At 39.0% G+C, this 20,806-nt stretch overlaps 1 protein-coding gene across 1 annotated transcript in view; it reads right to left on the bottom strand.

Moving 5' to 3' along the window:
- Window positions 1-905: 905 nt before the first annotated feature.
- Window positions 906-20,806, bottom strand: part of Hr51 (photoreceptor-specific nuclear hormone receptor 51) — a 36,115-nt gene continuing 16,214 nt past the window's right edge. The window contains exons 2-7 of the mRNA XM_022845007.2: window positions 13,257-13,517; window positions 12,894-13,064; window positions 12,208-12,573; window positions 10,572-10,948; window positions 9,733-10,026; window positions 906-2,712 (exon numbers count right to left, since the gene is read on the bottom strand). Coding sequence (XP_022700742.2) covers window positions 2,491-2,712; window positions 9,733-10,026; window positions 10,572-10,948; window positions 12,208-12,573; window positions 12,894-13,064; window positions 13,257-13,517 — 1,691 coding nt within the window. The 3' untranslated portion in view covers window positions 906-2,490. The remainder of the gene's footprint in view (window positions 2,713-9,732; window positions 10,027-10,571; window positions 10,949-12,207; window positions 12,574-12,893; window positions 13,065-13,256; window positions 13,518-20,806) is intronic.

Here is a 20,806-nt window from a genome sequence, read left to right as displayed (position 1 = left end):
CTGCCAGGATGGCGTGCACTGATTAGATATGTAGCATTATTTTTGAATCTTTAGGGCCACTCTCGAATTGTTTGCTTACAACTTTGACAGCGTTTTCTGTACACACAGCATAGACGTTTCGGTTCGTTATAACAACGTTTGAATCCCAGGAGGCAGCGTTGTAAAGAAGGTGTCCAAAGTGCATTTTTGTACGGCCTAGGACATCTGTCTCTGAAGGATTTCTGCACTACTTGTGAACAGTAAAGACGACAACAAGTATATGCGTGGATACAGTGCGTTCGACTGGGCGTCGAAAATTTCGTAGGTTTCCTTACCCTTTGGAGCAATTATTTATTGTGACCCTCGTTACGCCTCACGCTATACGCATCACAATTCTGAGCGTAGATTACAGTTGATATATAAGTATTAGAGTCGATGTTTTGTCTAGTGTATTGCGATGCTCTCTTTTTATCAGTTCCTATATCATTTTTATCAAAAAGCAAAGTGTGTAGTATTTCTCGGGGCTAGGGTTGTATTGTGACTGAAATTTGGCAGTGCATGGACATAGAGTCTATCAAGTTGGAACCCGCTATGCGCTCATACATATTTCACAGTAACAAAGCAAACGTTCTGGTTACGAGAAGCGATGCGTCATAGCACATCTATTTGGGCAAAGAAATAATAATTCAACCGCAAGTAGAGCTCATTTACAAACAGACCAAGTTTTTTTGAATTAAAAAATTTAAAAACTAGAATAAAATACTTATTCACGCCTTAGGTCTTCTCTAGTACCCTAATATATATTGTTAGCCCATATACGCATTTTACGTGAGCATATTTACATATGGGTAAGTGCATTTTGATTTTGCAACTTCTTTAATTACATGTTTTACGTTTAAAAGAAACGCATATTCTGAAATAACTCGTAAAGTCAGTACGTGTACTTCTTTATTTATCTGGTGGCAATGAGCTTTCAGTAAGGGTGTTGGATCACTGAGGATAGATAATTCCCATAATTATCATGATTCATATAGGTATAATCATCATCATCATCATCATCATCGTCGTCGTCGTCGTCATTATACACTTGCCATATACGTATATTAGCTGGGTCATCATTGTAATACAATAATATCCATTATTATCATCATAGTCTTCATGATTATTGTGTTCGTGCATTGTATTGCGAGTATATGTTGTTACCGTCGCCACTGCTGCTGCTGCCGCTGCTGCTGCTGCCTGCAAAATGTTGATATATCAACTAAACTTTTCCGCCCGCTTGATCGTAAACATGGCCTGCTCCATAAGAATGTCATCATGTGTATTTACTGAAAATGCCCACCCGCTGAAACACGATCCAACCCACCGGGTTACCGAATTGCCCTTTTCTTAGCTCATTGTCCTTCGGTACCACGTAAGTGACACGACGTCAAGATGCACTGCATCTAGATATGGTGGCTAGAAGAGTATAATTGCACTATGCATAATTACGACGTAAATTATTTGTCCCTTCTCTGAAGGAAGCGAATCCTTCTAGTGTGATACCACAGCCCTGGGCTCTATCTGTAACAATACTTAGCAATAAAGAAAAGCATACACTTCTTAAATTCTTACGTAAGTTATAGCGGAAACTTTCATCAATATCGAATAAAGTTACTGGCACACATTTCATACACTAAATACCCCCCAAATTGTCGTCGACGACTGTTATTCGTACGTGGGATGAAAAGTTAATAAAAAAATTGCCGTAAGTTCGCTGTCAGTTGCTTTTTATTAGCTGTTGAGACAGATATTTGAAAAGGGGGCATAACGATGGAAATCAAAAAAAACGTTGTACAGTTTGTGGAACCGTGACGCTTGCAGTGATCAACGGGAGGGGCAAAGGTAGGCTTACGTTTGGGTGAGACGTTAACAGTTAGTCACAGGTTTGCGGCTGGGAAAGCACTTGGCTTACAGAGAAGAACCGTCTGCTCTAGATATAAGCTCGCTGTATTTTAACTCTTTAGAAGCCTTTCCTTTTTCTTTTTTACTTTGGACTTGCGTCTTGCCCAACCGTATGCCTACTTTTGACCGAGCTGTATGTTCCCTACATTGTGCTAAATTGTTGGTTGCTACTGATCGTTATCTGCACCGGTGATGTATACGTACATAATTATCTTCACAGTATACTGTTTTGTTTAGGCCCTTGGGTGTAGCTGGTTAGACGTCAAGTGAAATTTCGAAGAGTCAGGTATGCTATGTTCGTTCGTCAACTACGAGCTTATAATTAAATATAGCTGAAACTTGGATCTATACGCTTGAGCGTGCTTTGGTATCGAACACATCGATGAAATAATCTACTCTGAGTCACTTGAGTATCTACTACGAGAGATGTGAGTGCGACTCACATCTACCAAACGTCCAAACCTTTGATATTCGTTATACATCTGATTGGTGTCTCTTTTCATGAACGGTCTGAATCATCTGACGACAATTAAACTCCTAATTGGTCATGTGCTACTCGGATATCTTCTAGCATTTGAACATATCACACAGGAGCTTTTCCATGGGTGTGGATCCAATAATCTTGTGGAAAAATAGTGACTCGATCTTATCAGAAGCCACCACCCTCAGCGATGGCAACATTAAAAGTAAGCGACCAAAGCGAACTGGGTGTGCGGAGTGCTGCGCCCTGACATGCTGTTGTAGCATTAATTGAGCTTGGTCCTGCAGTGCCTCCACGTGGTGACAATCCTGAAAACATCGTATTTCAAAGACAATGGTACATATTCAGTAAAACAGTAGTTAACTGTTAACGCGTCTCACTGTGTCAAAAGTCTGACTAGTTTGTGAATGATGAGTATAGAGCAACACGCATTTTGAACTAAAAACTAGTAAACGGTATAGATGTGAGATCATTGTTCGGTGGCACTTTTTTTTCTAGTCAAATAGTATTTGCAGGAAACGTTGCCTGCAGTTCACTACAGAGTAATTGATTGTACCATGTTTTCGCAGGATAACGCATTGCTTTTTCTTTGCACGATTTTTTAAATGATTCTCCAATACTACTATTAGATAATAGGATACTATTAGATTGCGTAGTTCAATGTTACTTAGTAACGCATCACAAACGTTTTCGCTGATAGCAGTGACACCTTCTCTATATCTAATTATACTACGTAAACGTAAAATCTTTAATTTTATCGTATTCTGATATTATGCGCTTATCGTATTATGATATTACGGCACACGTATTCATCATGTATTATCCCTACAAACGATTCAGTTAGCTCTAACAATTCATCCGTGTGTTTCAAAGAAACGATTAATCTCATTAAACGGGTCATCATCTCTTATAATTCGCCTAAGCAATGTAAAGTCAGCATATAAGAGCAGAACCCCCTACGGAAGGTAGAAGCGGTCGGGTTCTATGTTGGCATAATAGAAAAATTTTATTTGCTTTTTCCTAATTAAATTTAACCCTGCTAGTACTGCTGGCATGTACAAGTTAAGACTCTAATAGCATGAAGCTGGTGCGGCTTTATATAAACGACTAAACATCTTACCGAACTGTTGTGCCCAGTGACAAACCATGAAACATTTGGAAACTACCCGGCCCACGTACGGCAACAATCTGGTCTGCCTTTTTTTCATCTCAGGTACAATGAATATAATGGCGTCCAGCGCGTAGCTGTACACTTTACATTAAGATAAAGAAAGCATCACTTGTAAACTACAGGTCTGAGCATCATCTCGTTTGTTTTATCGCAGAAGTTCTGCTTCCTGCATATGTTGTTGGTTTCCGTTATTTCAAATTGGGCAAGTTATTTTATGCCGCAGGCGTACATTATGCAGTATACTGGGAATTAGCAGAAGAAAATATTTCAGCTGAAGATAGCATGAAACGTAGACTCTCATGGTTCTGCGAGGACACATCGTCGTAGCATGGTCCATCCACAGAACGTTCATAGGATAGAGTCGTAAAGCTTCGCCCTAAACCTTCTCTGCCGTAGTCGGCTCGGGCCCAAGGCCTTTCGAAAGCAGCAGTCTGTATGCCGTTGTGCCGGAAAGCGCTGGAAGTTATTCGAAACTAAATCAGCTTCACGTTCTTTGTTCAACGCAGTCTGTGGTGCAGTTTTATTGATAAAATACGTTAGGCAATCGATTTTGACTTCAACTTTTTCTATGTGTTTATTTGAGCGAACAAATAAAAAACTGAATGTTTGTATTCGAGATAATCGCATTATATTTTTTAATATTTTACAACTAATCAATGCATGTGTAACGCAGACCTCTTAGTATTCCTGTAATGATCTGACTTGCAAACTGCCACGACCCATGTTTTTCTGGGGGCGTCGAAAACTCGGTCGTCTTGCAGAGACCTAAAGCTGAAAATGAGCAACACGACGGTCCTGAGACCGCAAGCCTAAGCCTTGTCTAATGGAGTTTAGGAGACATGCCCTTCTTCAATTCCATGTCGCTTATCGTTTTGTAGACAGCGTTCGGTCAAAGATCATAGACGTCGGCTTTCATCTAGATTTAGTCGAAGTGATATTTTCCAAACAAGCTTGTTGAAGTACGTAAACAGGATCTGGTTGCTTTGGTTGCGCCCTTAATTTTTCGATGTAGTCATTTTATGTGCGCATCAATGTCTTTCTGCTTCCCCTACTCGTTACCATAAAAGACAATTTACTATACATAGAATATAACATACTATACATCAAATATGGGCGGGAAACTTCGCGTTTAATTTATTTGCCCGACCGACGGCAAAGTGCAATACGTCAAAGCCATATCTTTGACACTTCAAGTGCGCATTCTCGATCCAAAAACATACTGCGTGTGTTAGTTTGAATCCTGTTTGGCCCGGGGTCGATGTGAAACCAGTATGCTCGGCTACCATCTCATTTTTGTCCTATGATTTATAAAACCGTTTAGCTTAGATAAGTGAGCTTTTTCAAAATACAGTATTAATAACAAGTTAATGAATTTGCTTATTGGGCAAAAGCACAGAAGCTTCTTTATTGTTAAACGCGAGTGTTTGGGTGAACATTGAACGACATACACCAGTTGACGCATACGTGATCGTGCGAGATTTAATTTTCAATTGAAAAAGAAGAGACACACCTAAAAAGGTACATCATTCTTTTAATGTCGATTTTCAGGTAGCTGACCGAAGGTAAATAGTAATGAACGGCTCTCGTGAATGAGGCTTTTTATGCATTTTTGCTCGTAAAAATCTAAACTGGACAGCTTGGGCCCTCCGCCTGTCAAGCAACGAACACACTCCGAGATCCGAAGCTAATCAACCAATATCAGGCACGCATAGCAGAGTTGACTAGTGCCCTAGTTAGTCAGCCTTATGGCTTACGCTATAAACCTGACCGCTAGTGTATGCCAGATACATTAAAAGCATATAACTCTCCTCTTGGCCTTACATTCTAGTTGATAATCGCTACATTCAAGAATTTGGTATGATATTTTCAGGTAGCCGAATCAAAGGATTGATAGTATCCCAAAGTCCGTCGTCTAAAAATAGAAATGTAGCCTTACCTCTACATTAGAAGTCTTGTCCCAGTGTTTCACTCGCTTAAATGGCCTTGTACGGGGCCGAGTAGAGTATCTATGTTATGGCTTAACACTAATGGTACTAAGTTGATAACCGTCATAACGATTTTCGGAGTAATTACATATCTTACATTGATGATCCTGCGCTATGAACGCAAAATTTGTCTTGTTCTGCGATTACTGCGTATTGTTATTGACCATATCATCATTGACCGAAATATACTCATGAGTTGCATACAAATGGTGGACGATAAGTTTATCTAAAATAGAGATAGCCGTAGCGATCGTAATAGCGGGGAATCATCTTTGTTTAAAGGCTACAATGTAAGACATGGTTTTCACTAGAGATTTAGGTACAGCGGCATAACATGATTAGGAAGAACAAGCCAACAGCAAGAATTCATTTGACGAGCTAGAATATAGACGGCGTTTATGAAAGGCCCATATACGACAAAATAAAAATGAAGACATACATACCTAACAAAAATAGCGAGGTAGACAGTAGTTATTAGATGCTTTAGAAGGAAGCCTTGGGCAATGACATTGAAAAAAAACATACAAAGAGACAACGTACACATGTAGACGAACTAACAGAAAAACACGCATACGAATGAAAGCAATGGCGTGGCAATACATAACGTAGTACAGAAAGAACCAATAGAAAGTGACGAGTCAGAAGAAGTAAGCTCGTAGTTAGCGGAAGAAATTTAACTGTAAGTGTCCAACTAAAACGAAGAAAAGGTGTAGGAGAGGCAATGTGTACACTTTTAGTTTAACAGAAGATTTCAACGTCTAGGTTATGATGATAAATAGTGCACAACAGAACGAGATTGAACCACGATGTAGCATAATTACGCCTGATACCGACGACGTGGTCATTCTGGCAGAACGAGGATATAATGGGTATTCTATGAGATTCTCTATGGTTTTTTATTAGATTTTCAATGGCAATAGAAATAATATATCAAAGAAATATTATTGCAATATTATGGAGCATTCGACAAAAGAGCAGACAAGTTTTTTTTACTGATCTTCTATCAAATGTCTTCTTTCTCTGAAAAGGTAGCTCTCAAAGGTCTGGCTAATTGATGAGTAAACTACTTTCTGGGTAGCCACTACCATAGCCTGTATGTATCGAAATGTCATTTTCATGCAGAAATTGAAACAATAACGCGTGCTTTCCTTTCGCAGATAGATTACCATTAGAATTCGGGCCGGCTTTTTCATCAAGTAAACACTTACATTTTGGCCATTGGAAAGTTGCACATCCCTGAACGTAGTACATTTGAACCTTTTGGATTTATAGAAAAAGTCAAGTAGCAAAATATCCCTCACCAATTGTTAACCATTTTTCTCAGTTTGCCCTTTTTTGATATGGCAGATGGTTTGTTCCTCTAATGTTTGAGTGATATCGTGCCTTTGTTTCATTTAGGTTATGGCGGTGTACTTTCGTCCTTATTGTCGCTCAAGTAGCATCGCAAGCGCATTTTTTTTTCTGGCCGTTAGTTAAGTGATGTCATTACCATGTCCTGCCAGTCCAAGGATATTTTTGAAGTATCTTCTAGCATTTTATTTTTAAACGTTGTCGAAAGAATCATAGAAGAAATGGCGGTATGTTTAAGCAAACTGATCAATGCTCCAATGGTCAAATGTCTATCCTTAGTCTTGTTGTTACTAGAAGCCGTCTGCAAGACGATGCATGAAAACATTCAATATTGCAAAAGGGGTACCAAAAAAATTCGAACTTGGAAATCTTATCTTCAATTTTGAACGATGCTAATTAAACGAAAACTGTAACCTATTTGTTAATACACTTAGCACCACTAGCAAAGTGTTAGTAAATTTATAATAAAGTAGCTGTAGAATTGTGTAAAAAAAGTAGTTATTATACGATGATCAATATATGATTTCACATCCTTGAAAAAGGCGACAGGACACTTCCAATCAAGTATCCCAATTAGGGGCAGAACCCATAAAGACCTTTCTGTTATGCCACAGTGTAGCGAGCAATAGAATTTTAATTATATAGATTTTTTTATCCACGAACACTGCACCCTCACAAAGCGCGTCTCTATTCTTGAAATGGTTTTTGAGTTAGGACATACAAAGAAACTTTTTTTCTTTATTGTTATTAACTTTTCTCCCAGTGCCAGGCATTTCTATCTGGATGAATACAGAAATTGAGGAGGTAGCACACCTATCGAGTTTTTTGCCAGAAAATACAATAAACGTATGGAACTATGTGCAAGCGGCGCACTATCGTAATGAAGAAACCACGACGTCTTATCTCCAAGTTGAGGGCTACTTTGGAGGACAGTGCTACACATCCTTAAACTTCTTGATTATCCTTGTCAGCGACAGTAGAATCACCCAGCACAAATTCATATTACGCATTACTTGCAAAAGAATAATAAGAATGGAAATATGGAAAAATAAATGCTTGGTGTTAGCCTAAATTTTTTGGCCCCGGCTCGGCTGCCAAGCAAGATTCGATCTTGTCTCCATGGCGTGTCCGACATCTAAATTCCACCAGTTTTTATGACGCGTTAGAAATACACCTCGTTTTTAAGTACGTTAAAATTGTCTCAAGCCGATTATTGATCGGTGTGTAGTTATTGGAAATTCAAATCCTTCGACAAAATCGTCGCTGTGAGTCTCCTTGTTTCCAAATGTCCTTTAAGGGACGGACATAACTCTTCTAGTCGCCTATTCCTTTTGCGGTCTTCTGAACTTGACGGTTTTTTAACACAAATTATCTTGGCTCTTTCGCGCCCTTGTTTAGGCTTGCAGTGGCGGCCTATAAGGAGGCCCATCCTCAGGGTCGTCTCGTCATTAACTGTGGCCTCACAGGTTCCACCGTGGGTCCATTTTTCACCAGCTGAAACGGGTTTCTTTGTCTATTTTTATCAGACCAGTGTCTTCACAGGCTGCCTAGCCTCTAAAGCCATCTATTTTTCTCCAGCTGATTTTCTATGTTCACGTTAGGCATTCCATCTATCTACACTCCAACTCACTTTAGTTTGATCGAATAGACAAGGCTTTGCGCGTCCACAGCCGCCTAAAACGGTCGACTTTGGTTATGTTTCTTCGATGGTAATGCTAGTAGCTGTGGATACAAGTGCATGCTCAGGTACCTTAGACGGAAAATATTCATCCTAACCAATCAATTTTATTTAACTAATGTCATATAAAAAAACATAATATCGAGTAAAAATTATTATTTTTAGAAGCACTAGGCGTGTATTATATCGATTTGTTTTTGTCCAGTCAAATTATATAAGCATATTCAGCCGGATGATATATCTTACAAAAGATTCTGCGGCGTGCGCGCAGGACAAGGCGGGTTTATCGTACCTGGCGGTTGTGCACAGTTTGTATAGACGCGAACGGAAAATACTGTTACGACAAGTGCTTTAGAATCATCGGTCATTGCGCCTGAACTTGGAAGCCCCGAGTTGATTTTCAGGAGTTTTCTATCTAGGCTAATAAGAACGTCAGTTTAGAGGTGCATTGCAAAAAATCAAGGTGTTTTTTTTAACTTTTCGATGAATATATGCAAAATACCACTGCTTATAAACGAGCCGTGCGCTATACGTTCCGATGGCCTTCATAGAAGGCTTGAAAAGCAAAATCTTCTGTTAGTCATGGAATGGCTTTAACGGCACTGAGGGTAGACCCTTCTGACCCTATTGGGAAAGTTCACCGTTCTATTCACCCGATTCTATAGCAACTATTTAAAGGTAATTATCTAAAACAGCCGAGTTTATCAACGGCTATTTTATATACCTCGCCATGATGTTACATGACGCCGCCCGAATAGGATTCGTTCTGCCTTGGGAATCTGCGTAAGCCTTACTGTCAGACGATACCGATGTAACATAGAATGTGCGTACTAGCTCTTTTTTTACTCGATATGAAAAGATCTTGAAGACGTGTATTGCGGTTTGATGTGTTCTTGACTATATGACGATAGAAAACCCCCCATCTGTACACCTGCCCCGGCATTTCTCTCAAAGCGAAAGTTACTACTCTTTGTAATAATGTTCGATCTCTAATTTCCCTAATTAGCTCAACTTCACAATGTATTTTTGGCTCAATCATAAATTTAGAAACGCGCCAATATTTTAACCCTTTTCTATCGCTGCCTAAAAAAATTGGGAACTCCATTCGACGAGAGTATAGATGTATATACATGAGGCTATTTACCTTTAAACCACGAGCCTCTGCCCTGAACAAGATAATCGCTTTTAAGCAAGCAAATTCCGCAGGATCGACGCACACCGACCGAAACTTGCATAGGATTTCCTGCAGTTGGCGAACGGCATTAATTAGTGGAAGGTTACCCTTAAGGCTTGGAGAGCACGCAAGGTGCTCGTTGACGTCAAATAAAGGATGAACTCCGCCGGATGGAGATGAGGGGGACGTTGCATCCAGAGGCAAACACCACTGCACAGCACAAAGTAGAAATAGTTCGGACCACGTTTCCTCCAAAAGAATTACCTAAAATCAAATGTAACAAACAATAAGTTGCCTCATTAGACATGTTGAAACACAGGGTGTCAAGGAAGCTGCGCTATGCTTATGGAACTTATAACTGATGTGGGCTGTACTATATGTATAGGTTATTACATGGCATATTGAGGCTAGATCCGAGTAACGATTCCCAATTGAGGAAGGCCTCAGGAGTGGCGAATGTATATCTGTGATAAAGCAATCCAATACTCTTATTCCACCTAATTAGCGAGTATTAGAGTAATAATTGTAATATTTCTATTCCGATTCCGAGCATTACCCACTTAGTTTTCACATAATCAGTTCGGTCTGTTCCAGCGCCGGCGCGGTCCGCCGCAGCGATATCATCTAAATAACTCAAGATTTACTTAAAGCATTATTGGTCAGTAGCGCCATCTAGTAATTTTCATGTTTGTTGTTTTGGAAGCCTTATATATGATGCTGTAAGTTACATTTAGAGTTCTTATTATATAGTACTTGGTCGAATAATTGATAAAGCGAAGCTGTTTGCGTTTTAGTGATAACTCACTAACCTGATCGCGAAACGGCAGGTTTGCGAAGGAGGGCAAATTTCTAGCCCATTTAATAGCCATAAACAGAAGACGCGCCGATGTTTCGTAAATACTTTCTTGACTAGTAGGGTAGATAAATGGCGATGTTAGTGAGCTTACAGAATGAGTCGATCCAATGGAGCCTCCCATTCCTAGCAGAAGTGGTAGACTCGAGAGATGCGAAGGTGTTAGGCCAGTATGGCCACCAGACGACGAGGACGTCGGTCTAGAAGGACTAGGTGACGTTACTGGTGGCGGTGAACCACAGTCCTTCGACGAAGCGCTTGACCCAGAACCAGTACCATCTGGATCCTCTGCGATAAGCAATTTGATTGTTGTTTGATTTTGGATAATCATCTCTAAAGACGTGCAATTATATGTTGAAAAGTAATATTCTATTTGGAGCCAAAGAATTGGATAATGCGCACTTTTATCGAGTTCTGTTATTTTTCAGCCTAAAATTTACTCACGAGGCCCAGATCATTTTTTCAGAAAAAGGAAACTTATCAGACAGACAAACTATTAATTGAATTTTTTTGATGCAGCTTTGTGCACTCCCTACAGAAGCAATAGCATCTGAATCGTACCTCTGTCAGCTTGCAGCTCGAGACCCCTACCTTATTGAATAATGCGTTTCAGTAACTACAGCTAGTAGATATGCCACTATAACCATTGAAAGCCCTATTGGCCGGCAACAATATTTGCCTATGAAAGAAGTTACGTAAATGTGAGATTTTACGCACATTTATCTTATCATTTTTTCAAACATTTAGATATATTCGTTATTCGATTTTAGAATAAATAGATAGATAATTGAGCATTTTCTGATTAGGATCCAAAAGCACCCATCCAATGAATAATGATGCAGTGTCCTTGTTGACAGTTTCGACTTGTCTTATTTCTTCTACATCGTTCCGTACAATCTAAACCATCGACTCACATACTATTTGAAAAAAATCGCTGGCAGCACGGACGTAATGGAACACTGTCTAAAATAATTAATTAATAATAATATAATAATAATAACTGAAGGTGACAGATTCGTTCTTCGTCGTATAACCAAATGTTAACTGTTGTTGGAAATATTAGCACTGGCCAAACCGCACCAAGATTAAAATCGTCACTTTTTGCCCGAAATCCATAGTCTACATTACGGTCAGGTTTTATGCGACTGCCGCAATGCCGAAAAATTTTCTGTGAATCAAACATCTTTAATAGGTTTCAAGGAAATCTATCAGATGGACGCAAAAAGCCATTTCTGATCATTCCGGATTATTGATAGGAATCAGCGGCTGTCAACTGGGTCGTCGAACAACGACTAATTTTTCAGATTTTTTTTACACATTTTTCAACTTCGGACCGTTTTGAAAGTTTGATTTTTTTTAAGATATGTACCTATTTGATATTACTCGTTTTTTTTTTTTATGGAGCGTATTTAATCGACACTGTATAGACTCTAAGTTCACCAATATAGCTTGAAACATGGCTGTTTGTGAAGAGTTTTGGCCAGATAAAAGAGGAGATATTTTGAAAATAACTACGGTTAGGTTCTAAGGTGAAGCTGTATTAAAGATAGACCCACATAGATTAAAACTGTTAGCAAATGCCTTCCACTTGCCTTTATTATTGCTATGTTGGCTATTGTGGTCGTCGTTGACGTGATTGCTTAAGGAAATGTTGTTACCGGTTCCAGTAGCGCTGCTGTTGCTACTGTTAACAGAACTGTGGACGTTATTGTTTGAAATGGATGCGGTTGCAGCTGCCGAATGGTCTCTGGGTCCATGAGACAGTTGTAACGACGTTGGGCTTTTCGCCGATGTATTTGAAGAGAATTTAAAGTGGGCCAATTCGGGGGAACAAATACCAACTGCAGTATTTAGATTGACGATCTGATCCGATGAAGATACAGACACAGCCGAAGAGTTAAGAACGTCTTGCGGGCGGACGGTTGCCGTATTTCGAGGTTGACGTTCGTTTTGTACCGCTTTATTTTGCACAGGTTGTAAATTATAATACTATTAGGTACTTACATTAAATATGAGTTATGTTTAGTATCTGATTTTTTTAGGTCAAAAAAAAGCAACAAAAAAAGATAGATATTTGTGGAACTAAGTGCTCATCTACGTGATTTGATTTTGGAATACTTTCTGAACTTCAGCTGACACTGCCAAAGCAAAAATCTGTCTCACATCTTACTAGCTAAAAGAGCAATATCAATTAGTGGCAAATTCGCGGTATTGATGTAAGTGGTTAGGCTTATACGGTAAACGTTAATAGATGTTGCTTAACGACATATGCACGTACCGTCTTTATTCATTCCCATCTGCAAACATTTTTTGAGACGACAGGCCTGACACTGGTTGCGATGGGCCTTATCTATCACACAACGCCCAGTGCCTGCCTGACATCGATATATAAGCTTGCGCCTGACAGAACGTTTGAAGAAGCCCGAACAACCGTTGCAGGCCAGAATTCCTGCTCGAAAAAATTGATAACAATGTGACCGGTAAAGATCAACGATTATTTGATCAAGTAAAACAAATTAACTAAAATTACCGAGCGTAAATGTTAATCACGAACATGAAGTAGATTAGTTTACTTTTCGAGGACACAGAAAACCAGTTTTTTACAAACCTTTAAAAAGGGGAGCTATATGGAATAACTAACCGTAATGTTTCCCCGAAGACGTATCACCACAGACGACGCAGACAAGCATTCCGTTGAGTCGATCCTTGCCCCTCCCGCGGCCCTCAAAATTTTTGAGGGTATCATTGGTTAATTTAAGATTTTGGTTATCATACAGTTCAGCGCAATAACTCTGTACAGATATATACTGCTGAGCTGCGGCAAACGGATCTGGTTCAAGCGGCGAGGGCGGCTCTCGAGGTTCATCCTTGCAAAGAGACATTTCTATATCCACTGAGTTCTCTGCAATGACATATCAAATACATACTTTAATTCTATAATCATATTTCGTATTATCGTATTCATATCAAGCAAGGCACCAGTACGCGTCATATTTTAGCGCAGAACGGCTTGTGACGATAAAAAAGTCGTACGACAGAACGAGAACTGACAGCCTTCGTGATACAGAGAATACCGGAAAATGATCGGGGCCTGCCATCAATTAATTAATCCTTCCGCTGCATGCTTAGTCTTTATGTCGAACTTTTTACAATTTCCATTTGTTATTGCTACAAAAAGATGACAACAAAATGCCCTTCCGGACATAGCTTGCCTAAGGAGCAGTTAGCGAAATTCACTCAAAGATGTACATCGACTGATACTGCAAATATATATAACAAAAACACAGGGTTCACTACACGGCCTCTTTCGCAACGAAGATTTGGTATTCTAAAGAAGTTCCCCTAAAAATAACTGACAGAAGCCTAAAACATAGTAAGTCTGTCAATTGCTTAGCGATTAATTGATTCTTTTGGGGGTTGGAAGGGAAGCTATGTCCAAAAATGTCCGCCCTTCGTCACCTTTCTCTATCCAGGTATAGTCACCTGCTGAAAAGTTATTTTTCAACGACAGTAAACCTTTAACACGATTATCTCGCAGTCTTAATAAGTAACGAGTCTATGTAGTGGAACATAACAGTATATAGGTGATATTTATTGCTAACCGACAAGGGTTTTATAGTTTAGCAGGTTTATAGTTTTGCTAGTCATTAGGCAATAATAAAGTGGACGCCCTAGGAAATTATTCATTTTTGAGCTGCAAGGCTCAGTCTATGGCCGACTTATGTATACGAAATAACTGACGCATGTCGATATAGGCTATATATATACACTATAGGCGATATAGGATATATTCTCGAATCAATTGCAACAATAATCTATATGATGCAGTAACCTTTCGGCCGATCTGACTTTTTGTAGTTGATACATCAGCATTGAGAATGGCTTGATTATAACATATATAGAAGTTAACCGCCTACAAGGTGTACCGTGTTTTGAGGCTTCACTGCGCTCGTTGGCTAACAGCGAATGTGTATTGGTGTTGTGTTCTATTAGTAATGAAAAGCCCATTCGTTTTATGCGTCTCGTAAAGAAATACCTCACTAGAGAAGTCAGAGTCCCTAAAATCAAATATCATGGTATTAAAACTATGTACTATATCATGCTTATGGCATTTGACAGATACTTTATATTCTACTAGACAGGCTACAGAATGCGAAGCTCGTGGCGTCCCCGCTAAACCGTCTGATCACTTATCCAACTGGCTGTGTATTGTATATCCAAGTGGGTCGTGACCCTGCTTGACCTAGACTAGATGCAACCCTGTCCTTCAGCATGTTTACCAACAAAACACCTATTTAATTTGATGTATCATGTAAGCCGTTAAGGTTGCCAGTATGTCGCAGTATCGTCCATAACGAACGCAGAGGCGAAGCATAAAACCATAGTTAGAAACAATGTAGGACCTACACTTCATTAACATCTTTCATGTTATCGCTGACAAGAGGATTATACGTCGACGTCCACTCTTCAATAAAGAAAAGCCGTTCTTAGCCTACTTTTTACAAAGACAGAAACTAGCTAGCTCTATGGATATGTATAAATTGCTTACTATGTGTTTAGATATCGTATAGGCAGTGCTGTTAACAGAATAAACTTAATTCAAATTTACAAACCTGTAATATTATACTGAACTAGGTATGCAGGAATACGTATGAAAACAGTAGTTACTATAAAAATGTACGCGATACTGCTTCAATGTGTACTTACTCCACAACAAGAGGCAGGCTCACAAACCATATAAGGCTATCAGTGTTTTTTTTAAGGAACTTCAATTTAGCAGCTTCCACATTTTCGGTGACAGCTTACGAAGCCCACACTTTAATGAAGTGCACTGCAGTACAATTCGTTAGTATTATTACGAGAAGAAGATGTTTCGAATATGGAGATAGTACCAAGGATTACACATACAGAATAGTGGCATTAGGTAGGTTGTAGGATAATAACTAGTCACCTGACCGGAACGATAGAAGGATAATAATTCCACACCAAGGTTTAACAACAGAGCTTTCGAACACTTACACATACTTCAGAAATCTACAACAAACGTTCTCCCTAGGTATCAATGGGATGTGCGATGTTCATACTTTAGCGAAACTTTTCGTGTTAGTTTCGTGTAAACTTCAGTTAATTCCAAACGACCGTTTTTAAGATTAGATAAGTTAACTGAGAACATAAGACAACGTATTTCCTAAACGCGCCTGGCAGATGCACCAGTACTGGCGGCATACAGTATCCTCAATGGTTGGGTGTGGTACGCACACGAAATCCTATAGTTGCTAACCCGTGGTTCTATTATATTACCTGCTACTCATGTATTCTGCTGAACAGTGATCCCAGTCTTCGTTTTGCAACGCATTAAAAATCCGTGTTACTCAAAGCCTTACCTAGAATTTGCAATTCCTGCTCGACATAAAGCTTTCTCAAGAACGATCCTTATAGAACAAAATAATGAAACACAGATTTGTATGGACAAAAACGACATTACTTAATAGAGCAACAGACAACTCCAGCTAGTATTAGCTAAAATTTAAAAGGAAATCTTTACTCTTAGAACAATAGAATAATTAGAACATGTACTTTTCCTTTACAGTGCCTTAAATAGGCTTTCAGCCAAACTGCCAGTAGTGAATAAATCGTATGCGATTTCATGGTATCATGCTACAGCATCTTGCATAACAGATCCGTCTGAAAGCTTATATAGCCGCTGTTCAAAGTACTTTTATTTGCCATCATTACTTATCGCCGCTGACCTATCTCTGTCTTCCTGTTTCTGATCCTCAATTACAGATTAGATAAGTTGTCTTAAGTTTTTCAAGCCGTTGGTTATAAGAGAGTACTTCCGTACAGGCACCAGATTATCCAGTGTGAGGTGTTTTCTATTGTCATGCAGTTGTAGCTGAACAGATACCGCCCTAGCGCTTTGAGTGTGATCGTGCAGCCTTTCTACGGTTTCCTGTGATCCGGCACTTTCCGCCGCTAGAAGTTTGTCTTAGACCTGGATCAGTCAGGCTTTCGCAGCAGAGCTCACATACATACATACATATATACCGACATATACGCATCTTCAAATCAGCTTCGTAAGACTTAGCCAAAGCTATGCTAACTAAGAGAACAAACTTCAGCCTTGTTTTGTATCCTCTTTGCTTCGCCAGTGGCGTAGCACCGACAAAACTGCTCGAATCGCTGTGGGCGGAGTCTGCGAGCGGAGGTCCCACGTCCACTGCCGCCTTAGCTCGGTCTGCCTAAAGGCTCCGCCCTTTTCCCCTTTTCCCTCTGTGCTCTCCTTATGGAACTTCCCCGCGGGTTTCGCTGCCCTCCATGTCAAATGAGTTGGTATGACAAACGTAATACAAATGCGCTAAAAGTGTTTACGTAAAGAGTGGGAAAATACTCTTTTCTAGTACATTGACACATAATAAAACGTCCTTAGACTTTTATGCTATATACATGTATGTGACTTTGTTAGCAACAATATCTTTGATTGCACTTATGTTTTAGCAAAACATATGTTCAGGCACCTTCGGTCATCTAAATAGGTAGAAAAAGAGATTCTTTTAGTGTCTCTTATAGGCACTTTCTATGTTTATAGGTTAGACCTTACGTTCTAGAAGTTTCCGGACGCAAGAATATATATATATATATATATATATACTAATTTTGTGTTAGTACATATGATGTTGATATTTATTGGCTGAAAAAAGCTAGGGATCGTTAACTCGAATCTTACCAATACGATGCACCTCACGATTTCATATGTGCCTGACACTGCACTAAATCGATGCTTCTACCGTTTTGAAGCCACAGTGGTATAGATTGCTATCAAAATGGCTTGCGCAGATTGATCCTCATTTAATCCACTTGTAAAGGAATATGTTGGACGGGTATTTTTTTTTATTTAGACGACAATCTTGATTTAGAATTACCGTTATCTATCCCGGAGAGTGCCACTTCCACCAAATTTCCTCAAAACTTACTTTCTGCTACCAATTTGTGTTTCGAACAATGTTCAACCCAGTCACTGAATAAATTAGTATTAGTTGTTATTATTATTATTATTAGTTAAAAACATTTTATTCTCATGCCGTCTTTCAATTATAGGACCTGAAGCTCGACCTCTTAACCGTTCTTAAGTATCAAACTTTTCCCACCTAAAACACTGGCACCGCATAGAACATTAAAATAGGTGGTGCTAACTAATACCTACACCATTTATCAACAGAGTTTAAAACCAGCTGCCCTAGTTAACTCTAGTCAATATATTTTTATTCTACTCAACAGATGCATTTATATATACCGCTTCAATATGATCCACATTATGCCACATTATTTCAAATCGATCTACATTACTATAATATAATATATAATAATATGGAATGAATCACTTGTTTCCTTAGACGACACATGTAAAAATGCTGCTTTGATCTGATTTTGTAAATTTCACCTTGAGACGGGCTGCGTATCAGATTTTGGCAAATAATTGAATATTCCTTTCAATGAATACCTTTTCACTGATTTTTTTGCCGATTCCTGACCCATTTTAGATTACTGGAAGTCTCTGAGAAATTGTTTCGTTTATGTTTCGGAAAGCTTAATTTAGTATACTGCAGGTACGATAACAGTATAACGAGTTGTAGCTAAATGTTTTTATCAACAGATCGCCATACGTCGGAACAGTGGGTAAATTCTAAAGTTCAACATATTAAAGAACAGATAGATAGAGATCATTAACATAAGAGGTGCGTCCAGTATATCGTAACTGAATATTTTAAAAGTCTACCAATAGAATGCAGCCGTGGACAATAGATATAGATCCGCAACCAAAATAAGACCATGCTACCGGATAGGAAGTCGTTGACATTCATAAGCTAGAAAAAGAAAAAATTGTAGAAAACGTTGATTTTGGACACTGAACGGGGTTTTCTCCTACGAAATTTTAAACGAACAATCTTGGCCGTTTACGAGATATCTTTTTGCACTCTCTAGCTATTGCCGACTCGATTTTCCAAGTGGGCACATTTACGATTCCAAGAGTTTGTGGCTGAAATTTAATCTGTACGAAGCACCGGAAAGCATCAGTGCTTCATTGCTGTGTGAGAGTGATTCATAAGGTTTTTTTTTATATAAAATAAGATAGTTAACCAAGTTGTTATCGCTTTTATTGCATCGCCTTCTCAATGTTCGACTGAGCTTTAGAGTATTCGCAGTCTACGGCTGGAGATCTTTTCGCTGCCCGGAACATTAATCCTTGAAGCTTGAACTCTATGCAAAATTTTGTTCATACACAGAGCGTGATCATAATAAATTGGTACAGAAAAAAAAAGCGCTTTTGAATAAGGTGTACGTAGTCAGTAGCGATTATTACTATGTGAAAAGGAAAGCAATACATAACTATTTGACAAGATAATATAACGAATATGCTATAAACTAGAGCGTCCACGTTTCGTAGAATTTACCATTCGACCCTAAAATTAGTCATTTTAGAGATTAGTATTTTTAGAGATACTTTTTCACAGGGTGCCCCAAGAAATGTATTCTTTTTTGCAGGGCGGAATTCATTAGAAAGAACGAACAGACCAATATAAACTTCTACCTTAAAAATTATTTTAAAATTCTGAGATTTAAAAAAAATGTAGCAGGAAAAAAACGACAATATCGGACGGACAAGACGCAACTACAATGGATCAGACAAAAGAAGGAAGGTTGAAATGGATGGACCTGTCCTGGATGTCAATTGGCGATGTCCCGGAAAATCGAGAACACCAACGAGATTCAACAGCTAAGAAAGAGTATTTGAAAGCTGTAGCGAAGCGTCCCAAAAATATATCAGGTCTATCAGACTTTTGGACCTTGTAACCAGTGAAGATTATTCGGCCCAAAAAAGACGATCAAGCAATACTTAAATTAAATGGCAGTTGATCAATTGCGCTTATTGGGGAACTCTGAATCTGCATATTACGCAGGAATACCATATGTGTTCACCAAAGGTTACAGTGTGGCGGCAATTTAAATAAAGTATAAGGTGGACCATTCTTTACTGGCGGTCGAGTGAATTTACAGCTAAAATTTGTTTTAGCACAAATTCAAGAGGACCTTCGTGAAAGTGACTAATATTTGCAACAGGATAGAGCACCTATACAAAATCACCACGTTGTAAAAGCATATTTTAATGCCAGTCTTCTAGACAGATGAAAGAGGTCCTATAGAATACTTCGCCCGCTCTTCAAATTTAACCTTCAGCGGATTGTTTTTTAAGGGGGATATCTTCAAGTTAATGTTTGCTAAACCAATAACACTAGATTCTAACCGTAAGATTCTAGGCAATCTAGCTAGAATGTGCCACAGCACCAAAAGGAATGCTTGGTAATGTGTTTGGAGTATCGGCAGTATATTGATCAGAACGGCAATCACTTCGAACATATGCTGTAGGAGACAAAGCTACACATTTTCTGTAGATCCCTTTGAGTTTAGATATTAATTATGTATTATTAGTCAACTTACTTGCAGTGAGTTTGTGATATTTCGCGAAGATATAGACATCTTAAGGTCATGTGGTATGGTGGTTGATTTAGATTAATTATAGCTCAATAGGAAGACATCTAGTTGAAACTAAACATTACGCTAACAAAAAAGACAGTCTGTGTTTTTCGATGCACAACATTTTTCAAAACAACCCGAGCCGGATAAATGTAAAAAGCGAATATTACAGATTCGAATAGGGCAAGAAAGGCCAAGTAAAACCACAGTAACATCTTATCAGTCGCCTTTCTCTGCATGACTGGTCTCCCCCCTGCCTGTAGATAAGTCTACTAATACCTACGAGTGCATGGCTATTGTCGTATATGAATCCACCACCTGTCAAGTGCTACTCTTATAAAGCAGTAAGTCGATCAAGCTAGTGAAAGGGAACGAGCGAAACCAAGGCAGGAGGATGGCTTCCACTTGGTCATCGAATCGAATAATCCGAAGTAAGTTTAGTACGCCCCGAGGAGCATCCCACATTGATAAAGAACAAATCGTCAAGATACGACTAAGCTATTCGCCAGTTAAAGCAACCGCAACGGGAAACTGTATGATAAAGCACCATCTAAGTGCTTCGCAATGCACCAGTTAGGGAAGAAGACTAGGCTCTGGGGTGTTGGGCAAAATCGCAACAAGCATGCTTGTTTGTATGAACTGATACCTTTCCATCCA

Source organism: Varroa jacobsoni, unplaced genomic scaffold, assembly GCF_002532875.2.
Source record: "Varroa jacobsoni isolate VJ856 unplaced genomic scaffold, vjacob_1.0 scaffold_121, whole genome shotgun sequence".
Lineage (NCBI taxonomy): Eukaryota > Metazoa > Arthropoda > Arachnida > Mesostigmata > Varroidae > Varroa > Varroa jacobsoni.
This window is presented reverse-complemented; position numbering and strand designations above follow the sequence as displayed.